At 44.3% G+C, this 26,805-nt stretch overlaps 1 protein-coding gene across 1 annotated transcript; it reads right to left on the reverse strand.

Annotated features, from left to right (window-relative positions):
• Positions 1-2,811: 2,811 nt before the first annotated feature.
• On the reverse strand, positions 2,812-26,143 carry RBP2 (retinol binding protein 2). Its single transcript, XM_059162775.1, has 4 exons — positions 25,983-26,143; positions 12,681-12,859; positions 4,629-4,730; positions 2,812-3,071 (listed from the first exon to the last, which is right to left on the reverse strand). The coding sequence occupies exons 1-4, from the start codon at positions 26,053-26,055 to the stop codon at positions 3,021-3,023; spliced, it is 405 nt and encodes a 134-aa protein (XP_059018758.1). The 5' UTR covers positions 26,056-26,143; the 3' UTR covers positions 2,812-3,020.
• Positions 26,144-26,805: the final 662 nt, after the last annotated feature.

Consider the following 26,805-nt stretch of genomic DNA (forward strand, 5'->3'; position numbering starts at 1 on the left):
TGCAGGTGACTCACGTGGGGACCTTGTCGCAATACAGTTTCCTGGGTCCTACCATGACCTCAGAGAGAGAATCTTGAAGGGGGAGGGGGCGGGAATCTCTGTTTTTAATCCATCCTCCTGTGATCTTCAAATCTGAGGACTGTGGAAGGGATGTCGGTCAGTGTTCAAACTCTTGGAAAGCAAGAGTTTAAATGAAGAGATTATTATTTCATCATGCACACATGTATAAATAAGTGGAATTAGGGAGAAGAGTGAGTACTGGCTGCTGTTAGCCATGCTAACATCTGGCTCCATCTCAGCACTTCCTGTGACACAGGTCCCTGGTCCTCATTCCTGACCCTACAGAAGAGGAAATGGGGGTGCACAGTTGCACAGATGGGGTGGAACAGAACAGGATTTGAACTAAGGGCTGAGGCTGAAGCCTTTGCTCGAGTGACTCCATGGTGCTTCCCATTTGTGAACTGGAATTTTTCACAGGGCAGGCTTTCTTTAACCTGCAGGATCAGCAAGATCAGCTCCCCTGGTTCATAGCTCAGCCCTCCGTCTCTCAGGACACCCCTGGAGGCTGGCTTTCTGAGGTTCTGAGAGTCTTTCCCAGCAGCCCCACCCCGCCTCAGTGTAAAATGGGTTTTCAAAGGCGACCCCTTCCACTCTGTTCCTAAACAGCCTTGTGCATGCTGAGGGATGCGTTCCTGTCATGGCTTAGTCTTGAAATAGGCCGAGGGAACAGAAATAGGAAGCAGGCAACTTGCCCCATCTCCCCCACAGTGCACGCAGGGTGGGAAGACAACCCCAGGCCCAGAACATCCACCCAGCTTTGAAATGAGGACCTCAAACGCGACTGCTTCCGAGTGTAGGTGCATCTTTGTTGAAAAAGAAGGATCAGTAGAACGAACACAGCCACCATGGGTCTTTTGCACCACATGTCGACCAATCCATTCACTTACTCGTCATTTGTAGTGAGCATATACTGGGAAAATTGTACTTGGAAATGGGAGATTCAAGTTTATTGTTTGTTACCTGTAATTGAAAAAGTGCTCTGCCATGTAAGAAACAGTCAGTGTTTCCAAAATACTGTGCAGGGGTGCAATGCTGTGCATAAGGGGGCCCCAGGGTTTAAGGTCTGTCTTCTATGCTGCAGGAATTTTCAGAGCTTTAAAAACAGGAATTCTTGTTCTGAATTTCTAAGAAGGAGATATAGTGCTCAGAATTTCCAAAGTTCATTTGACCATGAACCTTTTCACAGGGCAGGTGGGGGAAGGGGTGGGTAACATCCCATAGAATACAATTTGGAAAACTTAGGATCAAAAGTTACTGAGGCAGTGCTGGGCTAGGGCAAGACAAAGAGAGGGCATCAAAAGGGGAACCTGAGGCTCCTGGAGAAGCTCCGGAGGAGCTGGGGACAAAGAGCTCACTTTATCAGTCTCTGCACCTGGTTCCTGGCCTGCCCCCAAGAGACTGCAGCTCCTGGGAAGGCTCCCCTCCTCCCCAGCATCCATATGGGGGCACCTCCTCCCTCCCCCATCCCCATACCTCCCCAGTCAGCAAGAAACTCCATCCAAGCACTTCCTTGGCTTTCTTGCTGCCAGAACACAGCATGGCTGTTGGGGAGAACAGCTTGCCAAGAGGCCCAGGGCATGGCTGCCTAGTCACCAGGGCTTAGGCCAAGGTTGGCCCTGGTCCACATGGCCAGATTACAGCTTTACTCTCTGTCCTCAGTTTCATTTAGGATGCTCAGGATCAATGAATGATCTGTTCATTCAAGTCACACTGGAGTGGGCCAACACCACACGCTACCTTTCTGGGAATAGCCTGCTTTTCAAAGGTAATGCTCGCCTAATGGTGGGATTCTAGGGCCTGCTACAGAGGGCAGGGGAAGGAAAGGGCTTTGACCTGTAGGGCCTTCCCAGAACCCCATGACTGATTCACCATAAATATGTCCCTGATGACCACTCTGCTCTCCCAGGTGCACTATTCCATTTGTGTATCCAGCAGGAAAACACAATTCTGTTCAGAGTAACAAACCTAATGTTCTGGAAGCACCAGAGGCCTCAGAGTTACTGACCCATCACTACTTAGCATCCACCCATCTGGACCCCTGGGTTTTAGAGGGAGTAACTTTACATAATGACCAGAGCTAGCAGGGACCTTGCTCCTGCCATGGGTCAGGCCAAGTTCCAAGCATTCCGTATGCATTGACTGGCTTACCCTCACAGTGACCCCGTGGAAGAGAGGCTATTTTTGTCTTTTCCATGTTATAGAAGAGAAAAACAAGGATAGAGGGGCCATATGATGCGCCCATGGCTACCCAGCTAAGTGGAGCAGCGAGACTGGAACTCAGGCTTCCTGTCAGAGCTTGGGAGTCCTCTGCAGGGGTGTCACTCTGCCCAGTGCTGAAGGGGAGAGGGCTGTGCTGGACCAAGTGCAGCTGGTCCTGCAGACCTGCAGAGACCTTTACAAGTGACTCTTCCCAAGCTGCTGAAGACAAAGCACGAACTAGAAGCCATATGTGTCTTAAAATAAACTCTGGAGAAATATCTGTGTTATCCAAAGGAATGAATTTCAAAGGGCAATCGTTAAGAATGAGAAGGGGATGCTAAATTTGCCAGACAATGTTTCCAGGTAAAGTAATCCCCCAAACAAACAAATTAACAAAAAACAAACAAAAATAAACAAAAAGATAAACAACAACTATAACAACAAATCTTCCCAGAGAACCACCATCCAAGCCATCACCACTTTGCTTATAGATAAAACTGACAGTTCTAGAAATAAAAGAATATAGGTATAAAGGGTTTCAAAGTATGGGAGTGATTTTTGTTTTTTTCATTTAATGCTAGGTTTCAAAGAAGGAAGGATATGTCTGTCAAGGGTTACACATTCATTCTATTTAAATCCCCTCCAGATTTCTTAATGGGCTCTGTCAAGAGTGGGAAGGTCCCCAAGGCTGTTTCCCAAAGCCTATAGAGAACGCTTGGTGGGGAGTGTGGAGCCCAGACTCAGAGGCCCCACGGTGGCCATTACTTCTTCTTGAACACTTGATGGCATACCTGGTCACCGCAGGTCAGCTCCTGCAAGGTCAGAAAGTGGGTGAGTGACTCACAGGCCAGGCCTCCCTGTGCCCCACCGCAACTCTTGGTGTCTGAGTTGGGGTGGGGGTGGGGAAGCTGGAGTACAGAGGACACTTAGTTGTTCTGGGCAAAGTGCATCTCATAGACCCCATCAGCTGGCATGCCCTGCAGGTAGCAGTAATTTGATTTTGACACTTGAATTGAGCTTGAACAACTATAAAAATGAAAAATGCAAAGAAATTACCCTCTTGGGCGGGATTTTTCCTACTCCCGTGATTAAAGCAACATCTCCTAATTTATAAAAGGCAGTGAAGCTGTGAAAAAGGAAAGGATCTAGTGGGGAGAAGTGTTTGGAAGGCAAGAGTCCGGGAATACATAGGCTGGTGGGCTGTCACTCTGTGCTTTCTGGGCATTCTGGCCTCTGGTCACTAGAATGTTGGTTGGTGGCATCCCAGGTAAGGACAGGATGACAGGGTGTGGGCTGCAAAAGGGCTTCCCCTGGGCCTGCCTTTGCAGAGAAGATGCAGCTTTTGATCCAGATGGAGGGAGCCCCCAGGCCTTACCTGCACCTCATGACTCCTTGAGGGAGGAGAGAAAAATAGGAGTGTGGGGATGGCCGCAAAATCATTACAGCTGACAATGAATCCATTGTCTTAGCCACAGGGACCACTGGGGATTGTACTCCAATTAAAAAAATCCATCATCCAAACCAGAGCAGGTAGGGAAAACCGTCAATGGAAAACATGGTGAATGTTTTCCATTTATCACCAGTTGACAATGCCTCCGAAATAAAGATCTCAGGTGAGGCCAGTCTGGTTCTGAAGGGCACAACGGTGACCTGAATACTGACACTGGGGCCAAGTGCTTGCCTGACTCCAGAGGTGAAGTCATGACTGACTAACAAATGAGTGACTTAATACATGAAGGAGTGAAAGATTCCTCACTGTTGGGATGCTGGGCACATAAATGGCCTTGAAGATTGAAGACTGAAAAATGTAGCTATCTAGACACATATAATTTATTTCAGGAGACCAGCCATTGTTCCTACTGCTCTTTCTAATACCAAGTTAACTTAAAATATTTCAGGATTACGTGGATACACCTGCTGATGAGAAGCCAATGCCTGTGGTCTGTGAGATGGTTCCCAAGCCCACCTGCCCCTATCCATCCTGCTCCCGCTCCTCTTCTTCCCGGCTCTTATAATGGTGAGGAGGCCTGGAGCCATCCTCCTTTGGGTCATCTTCATTCTGGGCCTCACATTTCTCTTTAGCTGGTCTTTCATAGGTTGTGTGCATTTCTCCTTGGACCTCGGCTTCCTAACTCAGCAGTTTGAACCCTCATTTTAATTGCAGTCGTTCACAGAGACAGCCATATAGATTTCTTCCTGGAGTCCCCTGAGCCAGGTGGGAATGGCTTTCTGACAATATGACCACACGTGTGTGGCTGAAGCTCGGGGGAGGAGTGCAGGGCCATTTTTCTTGTCAGAGCACCTGGGGAGGTGAACCTGCAGTTTGTGGAAGCACCAGGGAAGGGACCCGGGCAGACCCTGGGACTTACCAGGTGCAGCTTATCCCCTTCAACCCACTGCCTCCAGCCACGGTTCTCCTTCTCCCCCTTCTGCACGCATACAAGGACATCACCTTCCCAGGTGACCAGCGTCTGCAATGACAGTTTCCCAGGCAAATCAGATGGATGGTCCTGATGGGGACGGAGCAAACCTAAGCCGGCAGCTGTGGTTCCTATGGCCATTGCGGGGTTCCTGCTTGTCCACAGGGCGGAGCCTTCAGCCTCTGCCAAGCCGAGATCTGCCAGACTCTCCACATATACCCTCCATTCCCACCAAACCAGCTCATTGTGGCTGCTCCTGTTCTCTTTTAAAGAATTCTAGGGGTGCCTGGGTGGCTCAGTCACTTAGGCATCTGTTCTTGATTTCGGCTCAGATCATGATCTCAGGGGGTCATGGGCTCAAACCCGGCTTCTGGCTTTTTGCTGAGCAGGGAATCTGCTTGAGGTCCTCTCTCTTCCTCTCCCTCAGCCCCTGCCCTCGCTCATGCCCTCTCTCTCTCAAATAAGTAAATAAATCTTTTAAAAAAAGAATTCTACTCTCCCATTTTACCATATGGTGAAGATAATATTCCAAATCAATGGGGGAAAAGATGACACATTTGACTATAAATGATGTAAAATTTCTCAAAGGGCAAAATAGCATAATGTCAACAGATGAAGAACAAACTGGGAAAAATAATTGTAACGCATATCAAAGACCTGATTTTCTTATATATAAAGGGCTCCTATAAATTAATAAGAGAAAGATCATTAGCCTAATAGGAAATTTAAAAAAGGACACAGCCAACAGCTTACAAGAGAGGAAAAAAAAAACAACAACCTAAAACCCAGCAGATGGCTTTTAAACCTAAGAAAAGATATTCAACCTTACTCATAATAGGAGGAATGCAAATTAAGGCTGTTTTTGAGATACAATTCATCATACGGTCAGAGATCAAAGAGTCTGATAACACACTGAGCTAGAGGAAGTGTGTAGAAGCAGGCACCTCCATTAATGGCTGGTGGGTATATAAATTGGTATGAATCCTTTTGCGGGGCAATTTTATATTACCTCTTGAAATATAACATTGTTATATCTCTTTGACCTAGAAATTCTGCGTCTGGGAATTTTCCCTACAGGAAACACATGGTGAGGACTGCCTATTGTGGGACAATCATATAGGCAGAGAAGCCACCTGACTAGCAGGGGACCACAACAGATGGTTCCAGGGCCATCCTCATTATCCAGAAGCAGAAGGGTGGCCCTTCTCCCAATCCTGGACTTCCTGCGGGCAGAATGCAGACTGGCTAGTAACACAGGCAGGTGGGGAGGCAACAGAAGGCAGAGTTCATGCTGGATGGCCAGACTGAGCTGACCAGCAAGTTAAAGAACCCCAAGAGGCTCAAACTCCTGTGCACAGATCATACTTACAGATTATATCCCCCAACTCCTCTGGCTTCTCTTTTGTCCTTTTATTCCTCCTAGCACCGCCCTCTGAACCATTTGTACTACCCCTAGGTGGTTCTCCAGGGCCACCCACCTCTGAGCCCAGATGAGGACCGCACATGCGCCTCCTGAAGGATGATGTCATTCCTATCCAGACAGTGGTTTTTTTTGTCAGTCCTGTCCTTTCTCGGGGATGATCCTGATGCCAGCTGGTTTTCTTCCAAGTATGTGCAAACTGTGTTACGCCTTTGTGAACAATATTATGCTAAGGATCAAATGTTTGCTTTCTTTTTTATCTTGTAAACCTAGCTGGTGACGAACTGACCAGTGCTTCTTTATACACTGTCCTTGCACATTTGGATCTATATTTTGGGACAAATTTGTTTCCCACGGATTGATAAATCTACCTCCATCTAAAATAATATTTGACCTTGACCATATGGTATATTTTATGTACAATTTTATCCCTCCTCATTTTACTCCTCAACACATTGCAGTGTTGTTTGTTACAACAAAGGACTAGAAGCCTCATAAATTCCATCAGTGGGTGGCTGGTTTAAGTCTGTGTGGTTCAACCATGCCATGCAGCCCTTGAAAGAAGAAGGCGGTTCTATACCTATGGAGGAGACCAGTCTCCATAATGTATAATGAGGTTAAAAAAGCTAGGAGGATGGCCATGTGCATAAGACAAGGTAGGGGGAATATGAACGCATGCCTATGTTTGCATATGTTCTCTTGCAAGGAACTAAAAGAGCCCTTAATTGTGATTTTCTTTGAAGAAAGAACTGAGAGGCAGGGGCCAGTTTGGGAAGGAAATTTCAGTTTTTACTGTTTAAATTTTCTTAAACCATCTGCATGTATTAATATTTCCTAAATTTACTTAACAATAAAATTCTACACGTTTTCTAAAGAAAATAGGTCTCCTCCTTCTTTGGAGCCATCTGAAGCCTCACATCTTTGAATGTCTTGAGGAAGCTTAATTCACAGGTTGCTTTCCTTGCTCCTCTGGGAGGAAGATGTTGTTTGGAATATTCCAGAATTTCCTCCCAAATAGATGAGAAAGGAATATTCATTTGTCATTGCCCATTATTGGTGTTGGGACTCAGTTCCCTCCCAAAAGTATGAGAAAGGATGACATCTTATTTGGGCAAAAACTGTGTCTTCTAAGCCTCCCTCCCCCAGCCCACATTGCCTTACACATCCTAATACACATTGACTGAACTAGCATCTATTTCTCCCATTAGACAATAAGCTCCGTGAAAGAAGAGGCCATGTTGGTTGTTTATTTCTGCAACCCCAGTCTCAGCAGAGAAGGTGCTTGGTGAGCAATATTGAATGACTCTGTGACTGAGTTATTTTGTTGAAATGGAATCTTGAAGTAAATCCACATGGGAGAATAAATGAGCCTATGTATTCTTCATTGATGATGATTCTTGACAATGACTCAGCCAGCCAGCCTCCTTGCCTTGATTTCTATGGTCCCACTGGAATGCACACATGACCATCAATATGGACACTGGATGGTAACTGTCCATCTACTTGTCTGCTTCTTCATGAGACTGCGAGATCTTTTATGGCAGAAAGGGCTCTAATTCATTACTTTACCCATAGCTCCTGACCCAGGTCTCTCATGTAGTAGGGGGTTGGCAAATTTGTAGAAGGAAAAAAAAGAAAAATGTTGGTGCACAAGGACCTGTCCTAATATTTTCTTTTAATAAATATCACTAGGCAGCAAGATTAAAAGTTATTCTGACCTTGAGTAAATTGGTTATTAGTGAATGATGGTAATACATACAATATTACAGCCTTACTCCTACATAAAACAGACAGTAAGAAGAGAGAGGGGTTAAATGAACTAAAATTCCACAATTCAATTTCAGTTGGTGTCCTTCATCCTTGTGTCAGAGGAGGTTTTGAAAAAGGCTCAATTGACTTGAAAGATCTTGAGATTGAGGGGATGGAGATAAGTGAGAAAAACCATTGCTTCTGAGTCAGAGGATAAAGAAGATACACTGAACAGAATTAAAGAAGGAATCTGGGCCCACACTGCCATTTCCCTCTCTCGGTGTCCAAAATTAACAGTTAAAAATAGCCTTGTATAGGAAATTAGATAAGGTACTGTCTCAATGTTAAATTTACAGAAGTGGATCACTACACTGTGATTACATGACAGAATATCCTAATTCATAGGAAACACTGAATTACTTAGAGATAACACATCAGATTGTTCAGAAAAAAATATGTATACAATAGCAAGAGAGCATGTACAAAAGATAGAGCAAATGGGGCAAAATGTTGACAGTAGGTAGCTCTCGGCAAAGAGTATACAGATGTTCTTTGCTATTTTCATGCAACTTTTCTGTAAATTTGAATCAGTCCTTTGAGAGTCTTTTTTTTTTTTTAAGGAAAATAATAGTTCTTTAAATTAAGAACATTGAAGGGCACCATGAACATGTTTAAACCTTCCCAGAACATTTGTCCTTGCACAAGAGTGATTTTTTAAAAAGATTTATTTATTTATTTATTTATTTGACACAGAGAGATCACAAGTAGGCAGAGAGGCAGGCAGAGAGAGAGAGAGGAGGAAGCAGGCTCCCTGCTGAACAGAGAGCCCGACTCGGGACTTGATCCCAGGACCCTGAGATCATGACCAGAGCCGAAGGCAGTAGCTTAACCCACTGAGCCACCCGGGCGCCCCACAAGAGAGATTTTTGGCAGCACCCATCCCTTCCAGCAATTCCAGGTGGGGGCCTCCTGGAGAAGGCTGCAGCTCCTGGGCTCTCATGGACACCACAGTGGCATTATTTGTTTTAACTACCATTGTGTGCCTGCTTTCCCCTGCCCTGATTGTCCGCCCCAATTACTTATTGTTTTTAATTGAGATATAATTCACATACGATAAAATTTACCTTCTTAAAGTACAATTCAGTGATCTTTAGTATATTCACCAAGTTGTAAAACTCACCACTGTCTAAATCCAGAACATTTTCATTGCCTCCCAAAGAAACCCTGCACCGATCAGCAGTCTACTCCCCATTCTTTCTGCCCTAGGAACCACTTTTTGTCTCTAGGGTTTTGCCTAGTAATTTTTAAAAGATTTTATTTATTTATTTGAGAGAGAAAAAGATAGCAACAGAGATAGTGAGAGAGAGCACAAGCTGGGGGAGCAGAAGCTAGGAGGAGAGGGAAAACTCAGGTCTCGATCTCGATCCCAGCACCTGGCATTATGACCTGAGCCAAAGGCAGACACTTAACTGACTAAGCCACCCAGGGTCCCCTAGGGATTTGCCTACTCTGAGTGTGTCATATAAGTCCTACAATATGTGGCCTTTGTGTCTGACTGCTCCATTTCCCAAGGTCATGCAGTGTGTATCAGTGTTCCATTCCTTTCTATGCCTGCATGCTATTCTAGCACATGAAGATCTGTTACTTCTTTTTAATTTTATTCTGGGTAGCTTGTGTACTTTTTGAAAAGGGCTTTAAATCCTCTTAGAAACAAACCAGGGTAAGTGAAGAATATATCATACCCACAAGAAGAAGGAAGGGGGGATCCCTGGGTCCTTCAAAGTGTTGACCCCACATGGTGTCACCACCCCTGCTGTGGGATGGCATAGATCTGGGCACTTTAGGGCCTTACTCTGCCTCTGCTACAACCCAACCCCACACCCACACACGTCTCCTCCAAATGGCCGAATGGAGAGGTTCTCAGAGGGGATCGTGAGGGTGACAGAGACGTTGAGAAGTAGCAGCCTGGAGAGTAAGAGCATGAGCACTACAGCAGCACACGCACACACACACACACACGCATGTGCATGTACACACATACAGACTCACACGTGCTCGTGTGTGCACATGCACACGACACACAGCTTGTGTGCCCTCAGCTGTGCCACCACATGCAGCCACAGACATTAATCAGAGAGAGATACTCACCTGCTCCCTATCATCCTTTTCCAGCTGAGGGTTCCAGTCAGATTACAACAAGTAGGGAGTCCTGAGGACATTTGCTTTGGTTGTGATTCTCATGGGAACACCCTTTTGCTGGAGACGGGCAAATTCTGTCCTGGGGGCTTCTCGGGCCCCACCAGTCTCCTGTGTGTGTGTGTGTGTGTGTGTGTGTGCGCATGTGTGTGTGTGCATGTGTGTATAAGCCCCAACTTTTTGTTGTGGGTCAGGCAGAGATAAGAAGTGCGAAGTGAGATTCTCTTTCTCTCTGCAGGACTCCGAACTGACTCTGGGGAGAGGACAGGGCTCCAGCGGGGGCGGGGGTATGGAACAGAAGGCAAAGAGACATGAGAGTAGGTGTTGAGAGGTAGAATCCTCTAATGGTCAGGACTGAAAGGATGTAACTTATTTTAGGAAGAGAGAGTTCTCTGCTATCAAAGGTGATGAAAGAAGTCAGAGAGAACAGGCCTGCTTTTCCACAGCCCACATCCAGAATGGAAAGGTGAAGGAAAATGAATCATTGTGAACAGATGAGGTTAGAACAGCAGAGTGATGCAAAAATCCAGAGACAGATTTCCCATTCATTCTGGTGTCTGAGGGACTGGCCTTCCAGCCACACAGTTCAGAGAAGACTTGTCGATCCATCAACCCTTCAGGGAGGGGATTCTACAAGGGGCTGTTCCAGAGCCTGGAAGCTTCAGCTTTTATGCCAAGATTGCTCTGATGGAAGCATTTCTAAAGTGCTTTTCATTTCCCACTTTTCTTAGCAAGGAGCACTAAATATAATTCAACCTTGATGTGATGGCTGGGATTATCGGTGCTGCAGGACAACTTGATGGAGAAATAAAATGTGTCCTGCTCTCTTGGCTTTACAGTGATCACCAGAGAATGATGACAGCTTTTCTCCCCACTGCAGAAGAGCAGCCAGAGCTCCCTTGCTTTGAGGGAGATTTGAGACCTCTGACTTTGGATTAGCTCCTGAAAGCACCAGAGAAGAGTGGGAATCTGGAGTGAGTGGGGCTCATGGTGAAAAGGAATGGGAAAGGTGGAGGATTCTGTTTCCTTATGGCACTCTGAGGGGCTGGCCCACTGCTCGGCTAAGGACACAGATACTTGCAGATAGGATATGCAGCACTGTCCTCCCTCATTTTGGGAGCCAGGACAGAGATCCTGGTGGCTGCACTGGCATGGAGAGAGCAGGTACTGTAAGTATGCAAGCTACCCATGGACTTTGTATATGTTTATACACAGTTGTATAAACTGCATGGGCCTGGACAGTGAGCAGTCAGTGGCAACCATGTTAAATGACAAACCAGAAGTCTTCCCAAGTTCCCTGGACTGCATAATCCACCAGATTCTTACATGATGCTAAGACTGAAATTGGGGTGGGCAGCACCTGGGTGGCTCAGTCAGTTAAGCACCTGCCTTTGGCTCGGGTCGTGGTCTGGGGGTTCTGGGATTCAGCCCCGTGTTGGGCTCCTGCTCAGCAGAGAATCTGCTTCCCTCGCCCTCTGACCCTCCCCCATTCTTGCTGGTGTTCTCTCTCTCTCTCTTTCTTTCACACACACTCTCAAATAAATAAATAAAGTCTTAAAAAAAAAAAAAAAGATTAGGATGCGGGAATCCTTAAATATGACTGAGATTGCTTTTCTTGGCATTCCTGTTTGTGGGGACTGACCAAGGGATAATCGGATTTAGATAACCAAAGATAGGTACATGAGTGTGAGTGTGGGCACTGGATTATGATACTACGTGGTGACACAAAAGGCGAGGGGGACCTGCTGTTACCCTGCCTCCCCTGCCCCCTAACCCCAACCCCACTTCTTCCTGCTGCTGTCATTCTGCCTTATTTACAAGCAGCTCCTCTGGGCGAGGGTCTGCTTCTCCTGCAGAGTCCAGTTCCTGGGCCTTGAGATAACCCCCCACATGTGTACTCAGAGTTGTCTGCTTACTTCAGGGTCCTCCCTATAATAGCCGAGCAGTTCAAGTGGCTGGAAATCTGGGCTTTTGATGAATGGAGAATTTACTCAATTATGATGTGAGTTAAGGTGGTGCTGGAACAGAAGCCATCAGTGTGCTAGAGATTTTGCTAAGTGCCTAGCACTGGGAAAACCTTGACCTCTTCACTGACTTTTTCTGATTAGCATTGCATTTTTCTTTAAAAAAAACAAACAAACAGACAAGTTAAATTAGTTGGGACCAACCAAAATTGAGGTATTTCATATAAAAAGTGTGAGTTCTCAACATCTCTTGAGAAGAAAAAAGCAACCTATTAACATGAGGGCCCTGTGCTCCAAGGCAAGGCCTGGCTGGTGCTGAGTGGGGCTGCCCCTGGGATGAAGAGCTGTGCTACCCAGCTCTCGAAATCACTGTCACTCCCTGTGATATTGGCCTTGCCCACCAAGCCCATGTTGGCATAGGAACTGGCTTCCTACCCCAGGTCCTGGAAAGGTTGGCAGTCTTCTGTCTCACCTTCATTTATAAGCTTAGTGTAGAAACTGGCTTGTTTCTTCCTGCTGAGCTTCCAATGCTTATTTATTGCCAGTATCAAGTCACTCTGGTCCCCTCTCCTGATCCCTCTCTGGTTGTTTCTGTCATATTTTCATTGTGAAGCCAGATGGCCGGCTTCTGGACAGAGTACATGAGTTGAAATGGCCAGGCTAGGTCCTCACCTTAACAGTCCGGTTGTCCAGGCCCTTCGTGCACTCCTCAAACTCCACTCCAACAGTGAAATTCAGCTCATAGTTGCGGAATGTGCTGTTGGTTTTTGTCTTGAAGTTATCGCCGTCTTGTTCAATGATCTTTGTCTGAGTCAGACGTACTGCGATCTTGCGGGTGGCAAAATCAATATCTGTTGGCAAAGGGAGTTGTGGAGGTTATGATGTGCTCAGCCAGACTCATTCATTTCTTTAACAAGGCCAAACATTCAGGACCAGAGACACAGACCATGGGCAGCCCACGTTTCTTTGCTCAAACGGGAAACAAGAGTTGTATTACACAAAGCCAGTTTGCGCAACTCAGTCAATTGTCTGGAAATGTCGGGTCTCTCAGTGCCTCCTCGGGAATCCTGATGGGAGGGGGAGGCAGCAGGCAGGGCTCGCCCTGAGCTGCAACTCTCAGTAGGTGTGTGCATTCAAACACACATGCACACACACGCACACACTCACACACACAAACCCCTCCCCCAGAGAAGTTCCATTCTATTTGACATATTGGATTTCCTCCTAAGAGTATGCTGAATAAAAGATTTCATGGTTTAAAAGAAAAAAGACCACTTTAAAATAACCATCTAGATCACGGGTAAAAGGGGCCTTTTGTTAATATCCATGACCTCTAAGGACACATGCGCACCTCAATTTTTAAAGCAGATTGGGGGTATACTTAGCTGGGTTGTTCTGCCTCAGTTATGGGCCCCCAGGACAACTTTAAGCATATTCCACACACTTAATAAATACTTGTGGAGAGATTTCTTTGTTGCTTTTAAGGAAAATATGAATGATTGTTCATATTTATATTATTGGGAAAAATTTAAAACAAACCAAAGCAGAAAGGAGAGTACAAGGAACTCCACACAACCTTTACCCAGTTCGACCATTATCAGATTTTGCCACATTTACTCCATTTAGATCTTTACTTTGTCTTGATTTTTTCCCACCAAATTCTATAGAAGATTTTTTTTAATCCACAGCTTAACTAAGATACAAGTAACAAATAACATTGCATCACTTTAAGTGGTATGATGTAATGATTTGATACACATATATGTTGCAAAATGTTGACCAACAATAAGGCAGTTCTTTTTTAAAGTTTAGCATGCATCAGAATTTCCAAGAGAATTCATGCAAAGAGATCCCTGGGCTTTGGTCCATACATTCTAACTCTGTAGGTCTTAGAGCAAGACATGAGTTTGCATTTCTAATAAACTCCAAGGTGATGTTCATATTATTGGTCATTGATCACACTTTGAGCAGTATTGCTATGACAGATTGAAAATTGATACATCAGTAGTATTTGTTTTCACATATATTTTTGATTGAGACTAATGGAAATGGATGTTTGAAGATTAAGCTCACTAGAGAGCCCTTTAACTATTTTTTATCTTTAACTGTATCTTCATTTTAAAAATCAGGAGGAAGTATTAGGAAGTATTTTAGTATTTAGTATTAGGAAGTATTTTAAAGGAAAATGTACTCATTTCTCAGAGACTATTAGTATGCAAAAGGGAGTGTGCTTTTCAGTGGGTGCTTCATTTACTAAGCTTTGAATTTTATAGTATGAAGCTAGGTATGGAGCCAAATTTCTCGCTAACTTCTGGTTGTGTATAAAATGTCACCCAAGCCAAAAAGTCACTGTCCTGTGGAATAGGTTTTTATTTATTTTTTTTTAATATTTTATTTATTTATTTGACAGACAGAGATCACAAGTAGGCAGAGAGGCAGGCAGAGAGAGAAGTGGAAGCAGGCTCCCTGCTGAGCAGAGAGCCCGATGTGGGGCTTGATCCCAGGACCCTGGGATCATGACCTGAGCCGAAAGCAGAGGCTTTAACCCACTGAGCCACCCAGGCGCCCCTGGAATAGGTTTTTAAAACAGAGGATAATTCTGGAACTTGCCACAAACATCATTAAGCTCTTAGTATCTAGCTAAAATCATATTGGATCCCCTTTATGTCTGTGAATTCTCCAGATATTTTTGGATGCCAATCTAAATCTTTAACTTTTTTTTTTTTTTTCAGAAATTCCACTTGGAAGTTTTTAAAAATACTGACACTGGTTCTATCATAACCCAAAGATAATAATGACCTCAAGAGTAAGAACAATTCAGACTAATTGAGTGTTCTTTCTCTGAGAATCTCAGCCCCATCTCTATGGTAGGGGTAATAAAACTTCGCACTATGTGCTTTCTGTCAGGGGATAGATACTATTGTGCCCATGAGGAAGACCAGTGGTTACCATCAGCAGTTTAGGAAGCTCCTGGCAATATGGAGAATTGACACCTCTACTGGCCTACCCCCACCCTTTCTGCTGCCCTTCCATTGTAGCCAAGCATCACTTCCCTCATCTTCTCTTCTCATTACTTTCTGACTCATCTTCTGGATCTCTTTAGTTACTATCACTCTTCTCCTCCTAAAGGACCAAGAAGAGACTGAAGTTGGCTGTTTGGACGTCAGTCTGGACCAGCAGTTTGGCCACAGCTGGGAACCCACAGTAGTATCATATCTGCATAGGGAAGTGCTCTGGATTGGCGTTTGGACCTGAAATTGTATAGTCAGGCTTTATCATAATGGGAATAATTTCAACATCAGGCAGCCCAGAAGGTAAAATAATTACATACCCATTTCCTAAGTTGAAAAGAAAAACAAATTCAAGTTGTCATGAGCTAGTGCATGAATGCTAGTGTCTTGCTGAAATATCATTCCTGACTATTGGTTGAGAACCTGTCATGCCTAAGAATTCACCAATGGGTCCCATCAGGATCCTGTGGGAAGATATAAAAACTACAGATTTCTGGGTCTTACCCCAGACCTAGAATCTCTGCGTGGTTTTAGATCTTGGATTTCTTCATAAGGGGCTGTTTGGAGAGATTTCTATGGTTTAAGAAATTTGAAAGCCATGACTTAAGCACCTACTCCTCAAGCCATAGGTGATGACATGGAGGCCCAGAGAGGTTAAGTGACTTGTCTAAGCATGCATAGCTGAAAAAGCAATCACAAGGTTTGATAATTGGGTGGATATGTGTGGAGAGATCAGGTTGGGAGGAGAAAACATGAGTTTTTAGTTTGGGAGTCAAGTTGCAGTCCAGGAAAGTCAAAAAGAGAATTAATCTTATGGGTAACATTGGAACTGAATTTTAGGTCAGATGACCTGGAGGTTACTCTGTGTGGAGCCTCGGTAATATTTGGAGTGGTAATTAAGACACCTTGGAGCCAAAGAGCAATGATGCCCCCAGGGTGGAACCACCCTTGAGAAAGTTCACCCAACAAACCCATTAGGTAAGCATTATATTATCTCCATTTTACCAATGAGGAAACTGGCTCAGAGAAGCTGTGGCACTATTCCTGGGTTGTATAGCGAGGAAGCGATAAAGGTGGAATTTGAACTCAGAATGATTAATTTCCAGGGCCAGCATAGTGCTCCACAAGCTCTGGGCTGGCCCATCTTGTCAGAAGGTCAGACCACCCAAGTCTGTGCACTTTCTTTGGCTGCTCAAATACCAGTAACTCCTGAGTGACACTTCTTTACAATTTCCCTGGAGCTGCAGGGACTTCTAGATCCAGCTGGAGGACACCTCCCTCTTTGGGGAAGTATATGTTTCCCTACACTCTAATGTACCATCTTCACCAAATGCTGTTGTTTTCTGGGTTTAGGGTTCCCTATGAAATCTGAGCTGAATCAGTCACACTCTAACTCCTGGTCTTTTTCTGATAACTCATTTAGCTTCTGCTTTGTGGCTTAAGGAATTGTACCTGGGGACATGCAAGACACAGAGCCTGCAATGAGGCCACAGGACATGGAATTAGATAAAAGCTCTCTCTGATGCCCTTTGTGATTTGAATATTCTAGGCTACCATTCATAGGTACCCCACTGCATTTGCCATGGTCCTCAGCTTCATAGGTCATCAGGTGGTCCAAAAAAATGTGGCTCATGATCAACTGTTTGGAAAGTGAGGAGGTAAAACGAAGAGAAGCTGGTTTCTACACTGAGGAACTTCAATCTAAGAAAGATGTTTTGCAACCCCTAAAGTGGGGATGCAGGATATGGACTTTCCCAGTCTTATGTGGCTGTAGGCCCACCCTGTGGTGGAACATCCCACCCAGCTGGTTTGGTGTTCCATAGAACATGGTATAGAAAGGGCTGACAAAACCCTCTGGCTTTCTCTCAGTCACCTGGGCCCTGCAATTATGGAACTATATCCTGTTTGATTTTCTCCATTCAGTGCAACTTCTGGCCTGTTTGGAAGGGAAAAAGACTAAACAGGACTAAGTGGTCAAGTATTTCTGTCTTAGAAATTAATCTTTCTTTAAGATTGCTAAAAGTTTTCCATATTTTGTCAGTATAAACACATGCTTGTGACAGGCAGAGGGCTAGCATGTCACAGTCCAACTCCTGTTTCTCTCCTTCTGCCCCAGAAACACAGTCTAGTGAGTCAGGTGACACCTGTGTGTCCAGCTTCAGTCCCAGGGTTGGACCCTTGAGTCCAGATCTACAAACAGGAGAAAGCAGTGGTCATAAGTGGAGCTATTATGAACTACATCAGGTTGCTTTGAGGATTAAATTTGATGGTGTTTGTGAAGAGTTCTGCCCAGTGTCTGGTGGCTTGTGGTAATGGCCCCATAAATGGTAGCTGCTGCCATCATTGTAATCATCATTATGAAGCTCTTTGATCTCACAGGGTGCTGTGCTCCATATCCTTTGCATTTTCCCAGGTATGCCCTGTGTGTTTGCCCCCTAAGTCCCTGAAGCTCTCCTCCTAGCTCTGCAAATCTCATAAGACCCAGTCCCAGTCCTGCTCTTGGCCGCTTCTACTCTTTCCCTGCCTCCTTTCTCACCTGGTCTTCGGACCACACAGCTTTACCCCCCAGGAGAAACAGCCTGATAGTCCCCTCTGGTTTTTTTTTTTTTTTTTTTTTCATGGGGGTGATTTTTCTTCCCTCAAAAATCTTACCTCTATGAGGATAGAACAATGCTGTCTTCTTGCTCTTTGTCCCCAGGGTTGGGCACAGAGTAGGTGCTCAAGAAACACACCCAGATTGTTTAATAATCACCATAGTTTAGGACAGTGGTTCTCACAGTGAGGTCTTTGGGCCGGCAGCATCACAGCACCTGGGAACCTCTTAGAAATGTAAATTCTGTATTCTTGGCTGCCTTTTCTTCTCATTTAGTACTCTGAATGTCTTGCCAGCCCTTTTTGGCTTGCCAGGTCTTTGTGGATAGCTGTGATGTTATTCTGATATTCCTCCCTCCATAAGTAAGAAATCTCTTATCCCAGCTGCTCTCAGGGTAGCTTCCTTGGCTCTAAGATTTGCAAGTTTCACTAGTATATGTCAGGGTATTGGTCTATTTTTATTAATTTTAGGAGGGGTCCTCCCTGCCTCTTGGACACAAATGCTATTTCCTTTCCCAGATTAGGGAAGTTCTTAGCTATGATTTGTTCAAATATACCTTCTAGTCTTCTCTCTCTCTTTCTCTCTCTCTCTCTCTCTCTCTCCACCCCCTCAGGAATTCCAATAATTCTAACATTGGAATATTTCATGGTGTCATTGATCTCTCTAAGTCTGTTCTCATGGGCTTCTAGCTGCCTATCCCTATCCTCCTCAGCTTCCTTTCTTTCCATCAGCTTATCTTCTAGATCTCTAATTTGTTCTTCGCCTCATTTAGTCTAGGTGTTAGAGCATCTAGTTTAGACTGCATCTCATCCATAGCATTTTTAAGTTCAGCTTGATTAGATGTCGTTTCTGCCCTTAGATATTCTATATTGTTGCTAATGCTTTTTTCAGGCCTACCTATTGACTTCATAATTACTACCCTGAAGTCTCTCTCTCACATCTTGCTTATATCCATGTCCATTAGTTCTGCCGCAGAGGACATTGTCTCTGGTTCTTTCCTTTGTTGGGAGTTCCTTCTAGTCATTATGTTGAGGAATGGTTGAGGGAATGTACAGAGTCCAAAATATCAATCACGGCCCAAGCAAAATGTACCTACAAAAAAATCTGAAGTGGTCAAAAGCTACGACAGATATGCCATCAAAGCCAAGATGATCCAAAAGAATAAAAAAGAAAGAAAAAAGAAAAGAGAAAAATAAGAGGGAGAGGTAGGGACAGATTATAATCTATCAGAGTGGACAAAGCTAGGTGATCTGCCTGTTCCTGCTTGATTTTTGGTCTCTGTGTTAGAAGACATTATATCTCAAAATTGCAAAGAAATCAGAACTTATATATATCACGAGAAAAATGAATAGAGTGAAAAATGGGTTAGTATGGGAAATAAATCTATAAAACATATATGCGAAAAAGAAAATAAAAGTTAAGAAGTGACTTACAAACATAGGTTGGGAAATGAATAAAGATATGGTTCATACATACAATATATTACACTATAGGAATATTACTCAGCCATCAGAAAGGATGAATACCTGCCATTTGCATTGACATGGATGGAACTGGAGAGGATTATGCTAACTGAAATAAGTCAAGCAGAGAAAGACAATTATCATATGTTTTCACTCACATGTGGAATATAAGGAATAATGCAGAGGACCACAGGGGAAGGGAGGGAGAACTGAACGAGAAGAAATGAGAGAGGGAGACAAACCATGAAAGACTTTGGACTCTGGAAAACAAACTGAGGGTTACAGAAGGGAGGGAGTTGGGGAGTTGGAATAACTCGGTGATGAGTGTAAGGAGGACATGTGTGGTGATGAGCACTGAATGTTATACATAACTAATGAATTGTTGAACACTACATCAAAAACTAATGATGTACTATATGTTGGCTAATTGAACATAAAAGAAAGTTAAAAATAGAGCTACCCTAAAAAATAAATATGGGAAAGATAAAATAAGATGAAATCAGAGAGGGGGACAAACCATAAGAGACTCTTAGTCATAGGAAACAAACTGAGGGTTGCTGGAAGGGAAGTGGGTGGAAGGGAAGAGGGCTGGGGTAACTGGGCAATGGGCATTAGGAGGGCAAGTAAAATAAAACAATGAAAAGAAAACAAAAAAAGTGTAAATTCTGGGGTTTACCCTAGACCTGGGAGTTGGGCGCTGCTTGTTTTAACAGGACTTTCAAGTGATTCTGTACATGCTAAAATTAAGAACCATTGGTATAGAAGAGGGAGGGTTAGGTCCAGGTATAAATTCTGCCCCAGATTTCCCAGCTATGTGTGTCTCTCTGTCTCAAATAAATAAAATCTTTTTTTAAAAATGGGGAAAGAATGCTCATTTCACAATGTTATTTATTGAAGGATTCAGTTAAAATGATGGTATAATGCTTTACAAAGTACCAATGAGCTTGTGGGTATCCTGAGCACATTGGCCACCACCCCTTGGCCTTTTCTGTTTAGGTGAAACAGCGGCCAGATTGGCTTTCAGTCCAGAGTAAAATATTTGGTTCATATTTATGCATCTGTAAGGGTTCTGGACTCCGAAGGAACAGTCAGGATGGTGGCTGATCTACTTCCTCACTAGCGGAGCCCTGGCATTTTATCGAGCCTGGCCAAACATTTCTCTGCATGGATCAGCTTCCTCGCTGCAATTTGGCTAGTGGGTAGAAACAACTTTATCTCCCACTCATGAGGTCCATGCTGTTTTAAACCATGATGCCAAAACAGTAGTTAGGAGATGAGAAAGAAAACCACAGGCCAGTATTAACCAGGTGAAACAAAGAGGAGTGCTCCAGGCAAAACAACTAAGGGAGAACTGGGGATTACAGAAAAATTTAGGATGGCAGTGCTCCTCAAAGAGGTTGTGGAAGTCAAGGCTCAGAGAATTTAAGTGGTGGGTTCAGAGTTACCCATGGGACAGAGTTCCTGACTGATTGCCCACAAATAAATTCTGTTATCACTCACAACTAAGGCTCCCCTAACAAAAATTATCGCTTGTTCCTGGTTGCCTAGAAAGGCAGATCACAGCTAAAAATACCTATTGCTGAGAGTACTGGTTTATCTTGGTCACACCAGCCCCTGTCAATCTTTCTGACCAGTGCCGGGGGAATCTTATTAGAGGCTTTATGCAAATGGAATCAAGTATTGCTGCTTCTCTGGATTGAAAAATGGCTCAGCATCTTGGCCACCCTTTAGCATTTGCACAGGCTAGTTAATCATGTCACCCCTGCTCCACCCCAGGGAAGGGAGCCAAGTGTTCTGTTGGTGGATTCGTGATATTTCTAATCAAAAGGAAAGGTTTAACTGCAGCAGTAGAATACACACACACACACACACACAGATTACAAAAACACTTCCTCTTTGTACTTTGTAGAGAAAATTATTTTCCTGATATGGTATTTTAACACCAGGGTTATCGAGTATGTTTTATCTGCTTTTCTGGATTAAAGGTATCTTCGAGTCTGATTTATAGCCAGGTGAAATGAATTTCTATCTCAGAGGAAAAGGTCCAAAGGCAAGCTATTTCTGAATAATATATGTGGCGTGTAGCTACTGCAGAAGAAAACAACAACACCGAAGTGACTTTATTAAAGCATACTTTCCATAACTGCATTTTGAACAATGTAAGTCATAAAGTTGAAATATGAGTATACTACTTACCATTACAATGCTTTGTAATATGCTTGTGAAAAAAGCTAAAGTGGCAGGCTAAAAGGGCAGGCACTCTTTGTAAATTAAAGAGAGAGACGCACACATATTCATCATGTGAAATCTGAGACCCATTTCAGCCGTTTCAGCCGTGGCTTTGATGGGCTTCAAACCTGGACTCCTTAATTCTCATATCATCAGCACTCTTAGGCAACTGTGAGAAGCAGAGTGCAAGAGCAATTTTTTCCATGTCTTTTCCTCTAGATAACACATTTAGAGAGAAATTGGACTGGCCCCTGCCTGCCTCCTCCAGTCTCTCATGGGCATCTCCAAATATGTTTAAAACCTTTCCTAGACAATGGAGGCAGCCTGGAGACCCTGAGGTGCCTCACTGCTCCCTCTGCATTATTCCACCCCCACCCCACTCATACTCTAGTACTCACTATTGGGATGGAGGCAGGGGGAGATGCGGCCAATACAAGGGAGGAGAGAAGGGACTCTCTCTCTCTCTCTTTCAGAAAAGCCTAGGAAAGGGCTGAACTGATCTTCACTGGGGGCTTTTCTACTGCGGCATTCCCAGCACTTTCAAAAGTTTAAAAGTACAATCAGGGAATCCTGGGTGGCTCAGTCCATTAAGCGTCTGCCTTTGGCTCAGCTCATGATCCTAGGATCCTGGGATTAAGTCCCCATCAGGCTCCCTGCTCAGCAGGGATCCTGCTTCTCCCTCTGCCTGCCACTCCCCTTGCTTGTGCTCTCTTTCTCTGTCTCTGACAAATAAATAAATAAAATCTTTTTAAAAAAATTAATAAAAGTCCAACCAGATACCATGTAGTTCAAGTAAAGACTATGGCAATGTATATAACTTCTTTGAACTCTAAGCACTAGCAGAAATCCAAATTTTGTGAAACTAACTTCTTCGGTCATCGGACATTTTTTCTTTCTCTCTCTCTCCCTCTCCCTCATTTGGTAATTAATTTCCACCCTGGGACCTTGAGTGACAACTTTGAGTTTGAGAAACAAACCTTGCTCAGAATGAAGTTCCTTCTCCCCTACCCCATGCTTAGTACCTGCACCTAGAACAGTGCTGTGGAAAGAACTGGGGTGGTAGAAGCAGGCAGACTGGTTTCCTGGCTGAGTAACATCAGCCACAGGTGACCCTGGGAAGGTCCTTTTACTTCTCTGGGCTCAGATTCCTCATCTTGTGAAATGGAAAACATTTCTTCCATCTTAATCCCTATCATCTGAGCTATAGATTTGTATCAACATGCCAATTTTAATAATTTACCTGAATTTGTAACAGGCATCTGAAATCCAAATATGCGAAACAGAAGTCTTAGTGAATTTTGCCCCACTCAGCACCGCTCTCCAAACTCACTCCTCCCCATGTCTTCTCTATTTCAGCCTATGGGATCACCATCTTCCCAGTTGTTCAACCCTAAGCCTGGGCCATCTTCATTTCTTCCATACCCTCTGGTTTCATATTTTTCTGCAAACCCTGTTGGCTTTATCTCCAAAGTATATGTTTAACCCGTCCTCTCTTCTCCAGGCCCCTGGGCACTAGTAGCCCAAGCCACCATCACTTCTTGCCTGAACAACACAGCTGCCTCCTAGGATGGGCCTCCCTGCTTCTAGTCTTGCCTTCCAATGATTCATTCTCTACATTATAGCCATAATGATCCTTAAAGAATATAAATAAGATAGATTGTCTTCCATCACAAGGGCTCACCTTCCCCCTGTTTACCACTTCCCAACACACCAGCCTTTGTGTTTCTTGAACACACCCAGAAGTTTTGCATTTGCTGACTCCTGTACCTGTGACACAACTTCCCAACATTCAAGCCTTAGCTCACTTGTCACCTCCTCAGACAGCCTCCTCTGACCACCCAAAGCTCTTCACTCAAGAAGTCCTTTTTACTTTCTTCAAAGCTCTTGCCACTACCTTAAACTATTCACTTTCTCTCACTGCTGCTAGCATATGTACTTTAGGAGACAAGAAACTTGTCACGTCATTGACCACAATGTTGCCAGTGCCTAGAACAGTTCTTGGCATGTCACAGGTGCTCAATGCATTTGTTGAATCTGAATAAATTAAGTAAAATAATATATATACATTTCTGATAAGATGCTTACCATGGCTTGATAATGCCTATCATGGCATGTGCTCCCTTCGGAAGCTGGACCGTGGCTCCTAAACAATCAGGACAGGATTTGGAATCTTGTGGGTATTCAGGAAACCTTTCCTGGCAGAAATCATTCAGAGGGAGAGCTGCCTGACTTCAGCCTCTAAGCCTGCATCCTTTCGGGTAGAATTTTCCAGAGACCTACTAGGACTTTTTGCAGTGGCCTCTGCTCTTTTAAATCTGTGTATGTTTATTTAAATGAAAAGATGTTCTTCATAGAAGATGGCTCCCCTCACCTTCTTTTCCAAAAGAAGAATTGGATTTTTCCCAATAGTTACAATTTATGAACCAAAGAATTCCTAGATGTCTAAACTGAACATTAACTGAGCATTTTTAAGACACACACATTCCATTATATGTCCACATCTTCACTGATTAGAGTTACATGATGGTGTTTCATTTTCTAGGCTCCTTCCCTGCCTGGTCCCTGCCCAGTCACCAAATCTAGTCTATTTCCCACTCCAGACTTTACCTTGCCCACCTTTTTGGCACTGTTCTCACCGTCTTCCCAGGGCCATCACAACAACCTCTTTACTACTCTGAGAGTCCCTGCAGATCTATTCACCCCTGGCTGTCAGAGTGAGCATTGGTGACTTCTCTCTCCTCTGCAGACACTTCCTCTCCTTGTAGGATGAAGTCCATACGTGGTGGCATGCCACCTTCAAGATCTGATCTGTCACATTTCTGATGCTCTTTTATCTCCTCCTTGCACTTCACCTCTGGCAATACAACTTGTTCTATTCTCTCTGCCCAACACCATGTTCTTACCGGCCTGGCCTTCACACATGCCTGCACAGTCATACCTGATTCCATTTCCAAACCCCACCCAGCACTTAGGAAGCCTTGAATGACCTGCATACAGTAGCTCCCTCCACCACATCACACATAACATCTGCTTCCTGTTGCTCTACTATTATGGACCCAAGGGATGGAATCACCCACTGTCCCATGAGGGACAGATTGCATTTACTTAAATGGCTGCAGCAATAGTTCTCATCCTACCTGCTTTTCATACCATGTGACTTTGACATTCTTCTTACTGAAAGATGGGGGTCTCTGTATCATTCCCTCGAATGTCAGTGGGCTCATGACTCCTTCAACCCAATAGAATACAGAATGCTGTATGATTTCTGAGGCTGGGTCCTAAAAGACCATTCAGCTTCTGCCTCCTCTCTCTTTGGACACAGCAAGCAAGCTGTGAGGAAAACCAGGCCAGAAAATTACTATCTGGCAGATGAAGAAACTGGTTCTGGAAGGTTAAAAAGTTGATCAAGGTTAGAGAGCAAGCCTTAACTGGGCTGGCCCCTCTGATTTGGTTTCCTTACCTGCATGATCTTGCTCAGAATTATACTTCTGAGCTAAGGTCCAGACCATCTGCCCATTTATAGAATCAGTTTTCCATTCTATTGTCCACTCAGGGTACTAAACTCAGCACAGCAGAACTGGGGCTCTGGTAAGAGGATTTGTGCCTTCCCTCTCATCCCCCAAGGATTTGTGGTAAAATTCAGATAGCCAGCAGGAAAAAGAAAGAAAGCAATTCTGTGTTGGAAACATGCCTAGAGTACATGAAGAAAGTTCCAGTCTCTATAATTTGTGTAATATGTCCCAGCTCTCCTCATTCACTGAACATTCTCCTCATTCACGGTAGAAATGTTCATCAAGCTAGAAGTTAATTGCACAGGAAATTCCACAATTCCTATTCTTGATGAGACTTCTCATCATCTTATCCAAATTATTAAGGCTCTCACCCCACAGGCAGCCCCAGCAGTGGGGAGGTTCCAACCAGGAGCTCCGTATGTGGAGAGCTCTAAAGGTGGAAAAATGATGAAGAGGTTGTTGCAAGATGAAATAAGCACAAGAAGCCAAAGCTCCTTGCCCAGTGCCTGGCCCATGGCATCTGCTACACACATCAGCTCCTCCCACAGTTTTCATGTGATTTCTGTTAGCCCCATGATAGATCCTGCAAGAGTCGACTCAGGACACATACTGATCAAGCCTGGAGTCCAGTTTAGAAGTCAGGTAAAGCAGTGAGTTGTTTGATCTGTTGACAAAAGCCACTCCTAGCCTTCTGTGGGTCTGATATTCTCTGGCTGAGAAATTTTTTTAGACACTCCTTGTCTGCTTCCCCACCACAAGCCTGATGCAAGAGCAATGCAGGGGCCATTCATGGATAATACCTGGTCCAACTGGTGATCTAAGAGACGGTGGTCAAAAGCAAAAGAGCTACTGTGTTATCCTGTCAAGTTTGGTATTACTCCGTGTGTGTGTGTGTGTGTGTGTGTGTGTACCCTCTATTCACATGTCTTTTCTCTGTGCCAGGTATTATGCTATGGACATTTCAGACATCATCTCATTTCTATTATTCCCCACTTACAGATGTAAATTCAGAGAATTTGTATGACTTACCTATTACTATATAGTTAGCAAATAAAGAGCGAGGTTTGCACATAGATCTGTTGATCTCCATGGTGGCACTGTCCAGATGGCTGGACCATAGTTCTCCCAAAGTTCCCCTCTTCCCCCACCACTGGTCTCTCCCTTACCTAGGGCCTTCATGTATCCTTCAAAATTGTCATTACTCTCCATCTCCCAGGTTCCATTCTGGTCCCTTGTCATGGTGATAGCCTCTGGTTCAGTGTGAGTGAGTGAGTGCTGAATGTCAAGGAGCAGACTGCAGGGAGAACCTGTTGATATGAGCTACTTTTATAGTGTAGTAGACCAGGTTTATGGCTTTGAGATAACAGGATCAAAGGTTATAAGCACAGCCCAAAAAAGCTTTCCTTTCCTTGGCAAAGTTCAACAGGACTATGAGCAACCCACATTCAGAAAGTCCAACGTGGCCAGCATGGGTGTCCCAGTGACCTCTTCCACATGCAGGGCTCCAGAGCAGCTCCTTTTTGGCTGGCTGGGTTCCCACAGAACCCCTGGCCCCACGCTGAACATTCTTTCTTGTCCTTAAGGAAAACAAATACCCTGTGCCCACTCAATACTGGGCAGAGCCCAATCTACTAAAAGCAAGCCAGATCTGAAGGAGACCAGATGGGAGGCATAAGGGAAGTGGGACTCTACTTTAAGACCCCAGGAACAAGCTGAGGATTGCCTTGACCAAAGTGGGGGACATAGCTGGCATTTGGACAAAGACTCTTGGTTCAGGCTGTTCCCCAAATTAGCTGTCCCAGTGAGTCAGAAAATGAGTTGGTTTCTTGCTCTGATGCATAATTCTGAGAGATGAGGCCCAAGCAGGGGCCACTACACTCTGAAGCACAGAAGTGTGAGCTAAGATGGATAAACCATGAGTCCCCCAAAGTAGGCCAATTTTGATTATGGCACTTTGGGGTTCTAAAATATGTAATCATATGCTGTAAA

Source organism: Mustela lutreola, chromosome 2 (assembly GCF_030435805.1).
Source record: "Mustela lutreola isolate mMusLut2 chromosome 2, mMusLut2.pri, whole genome shotgun sequence".
NCBI classification, from domain to species: Eukaryota; Metazoa; Chordata; class Mammalia; order Carnivora; family Mustelidae; genus Mustela; species Mustela lutreola.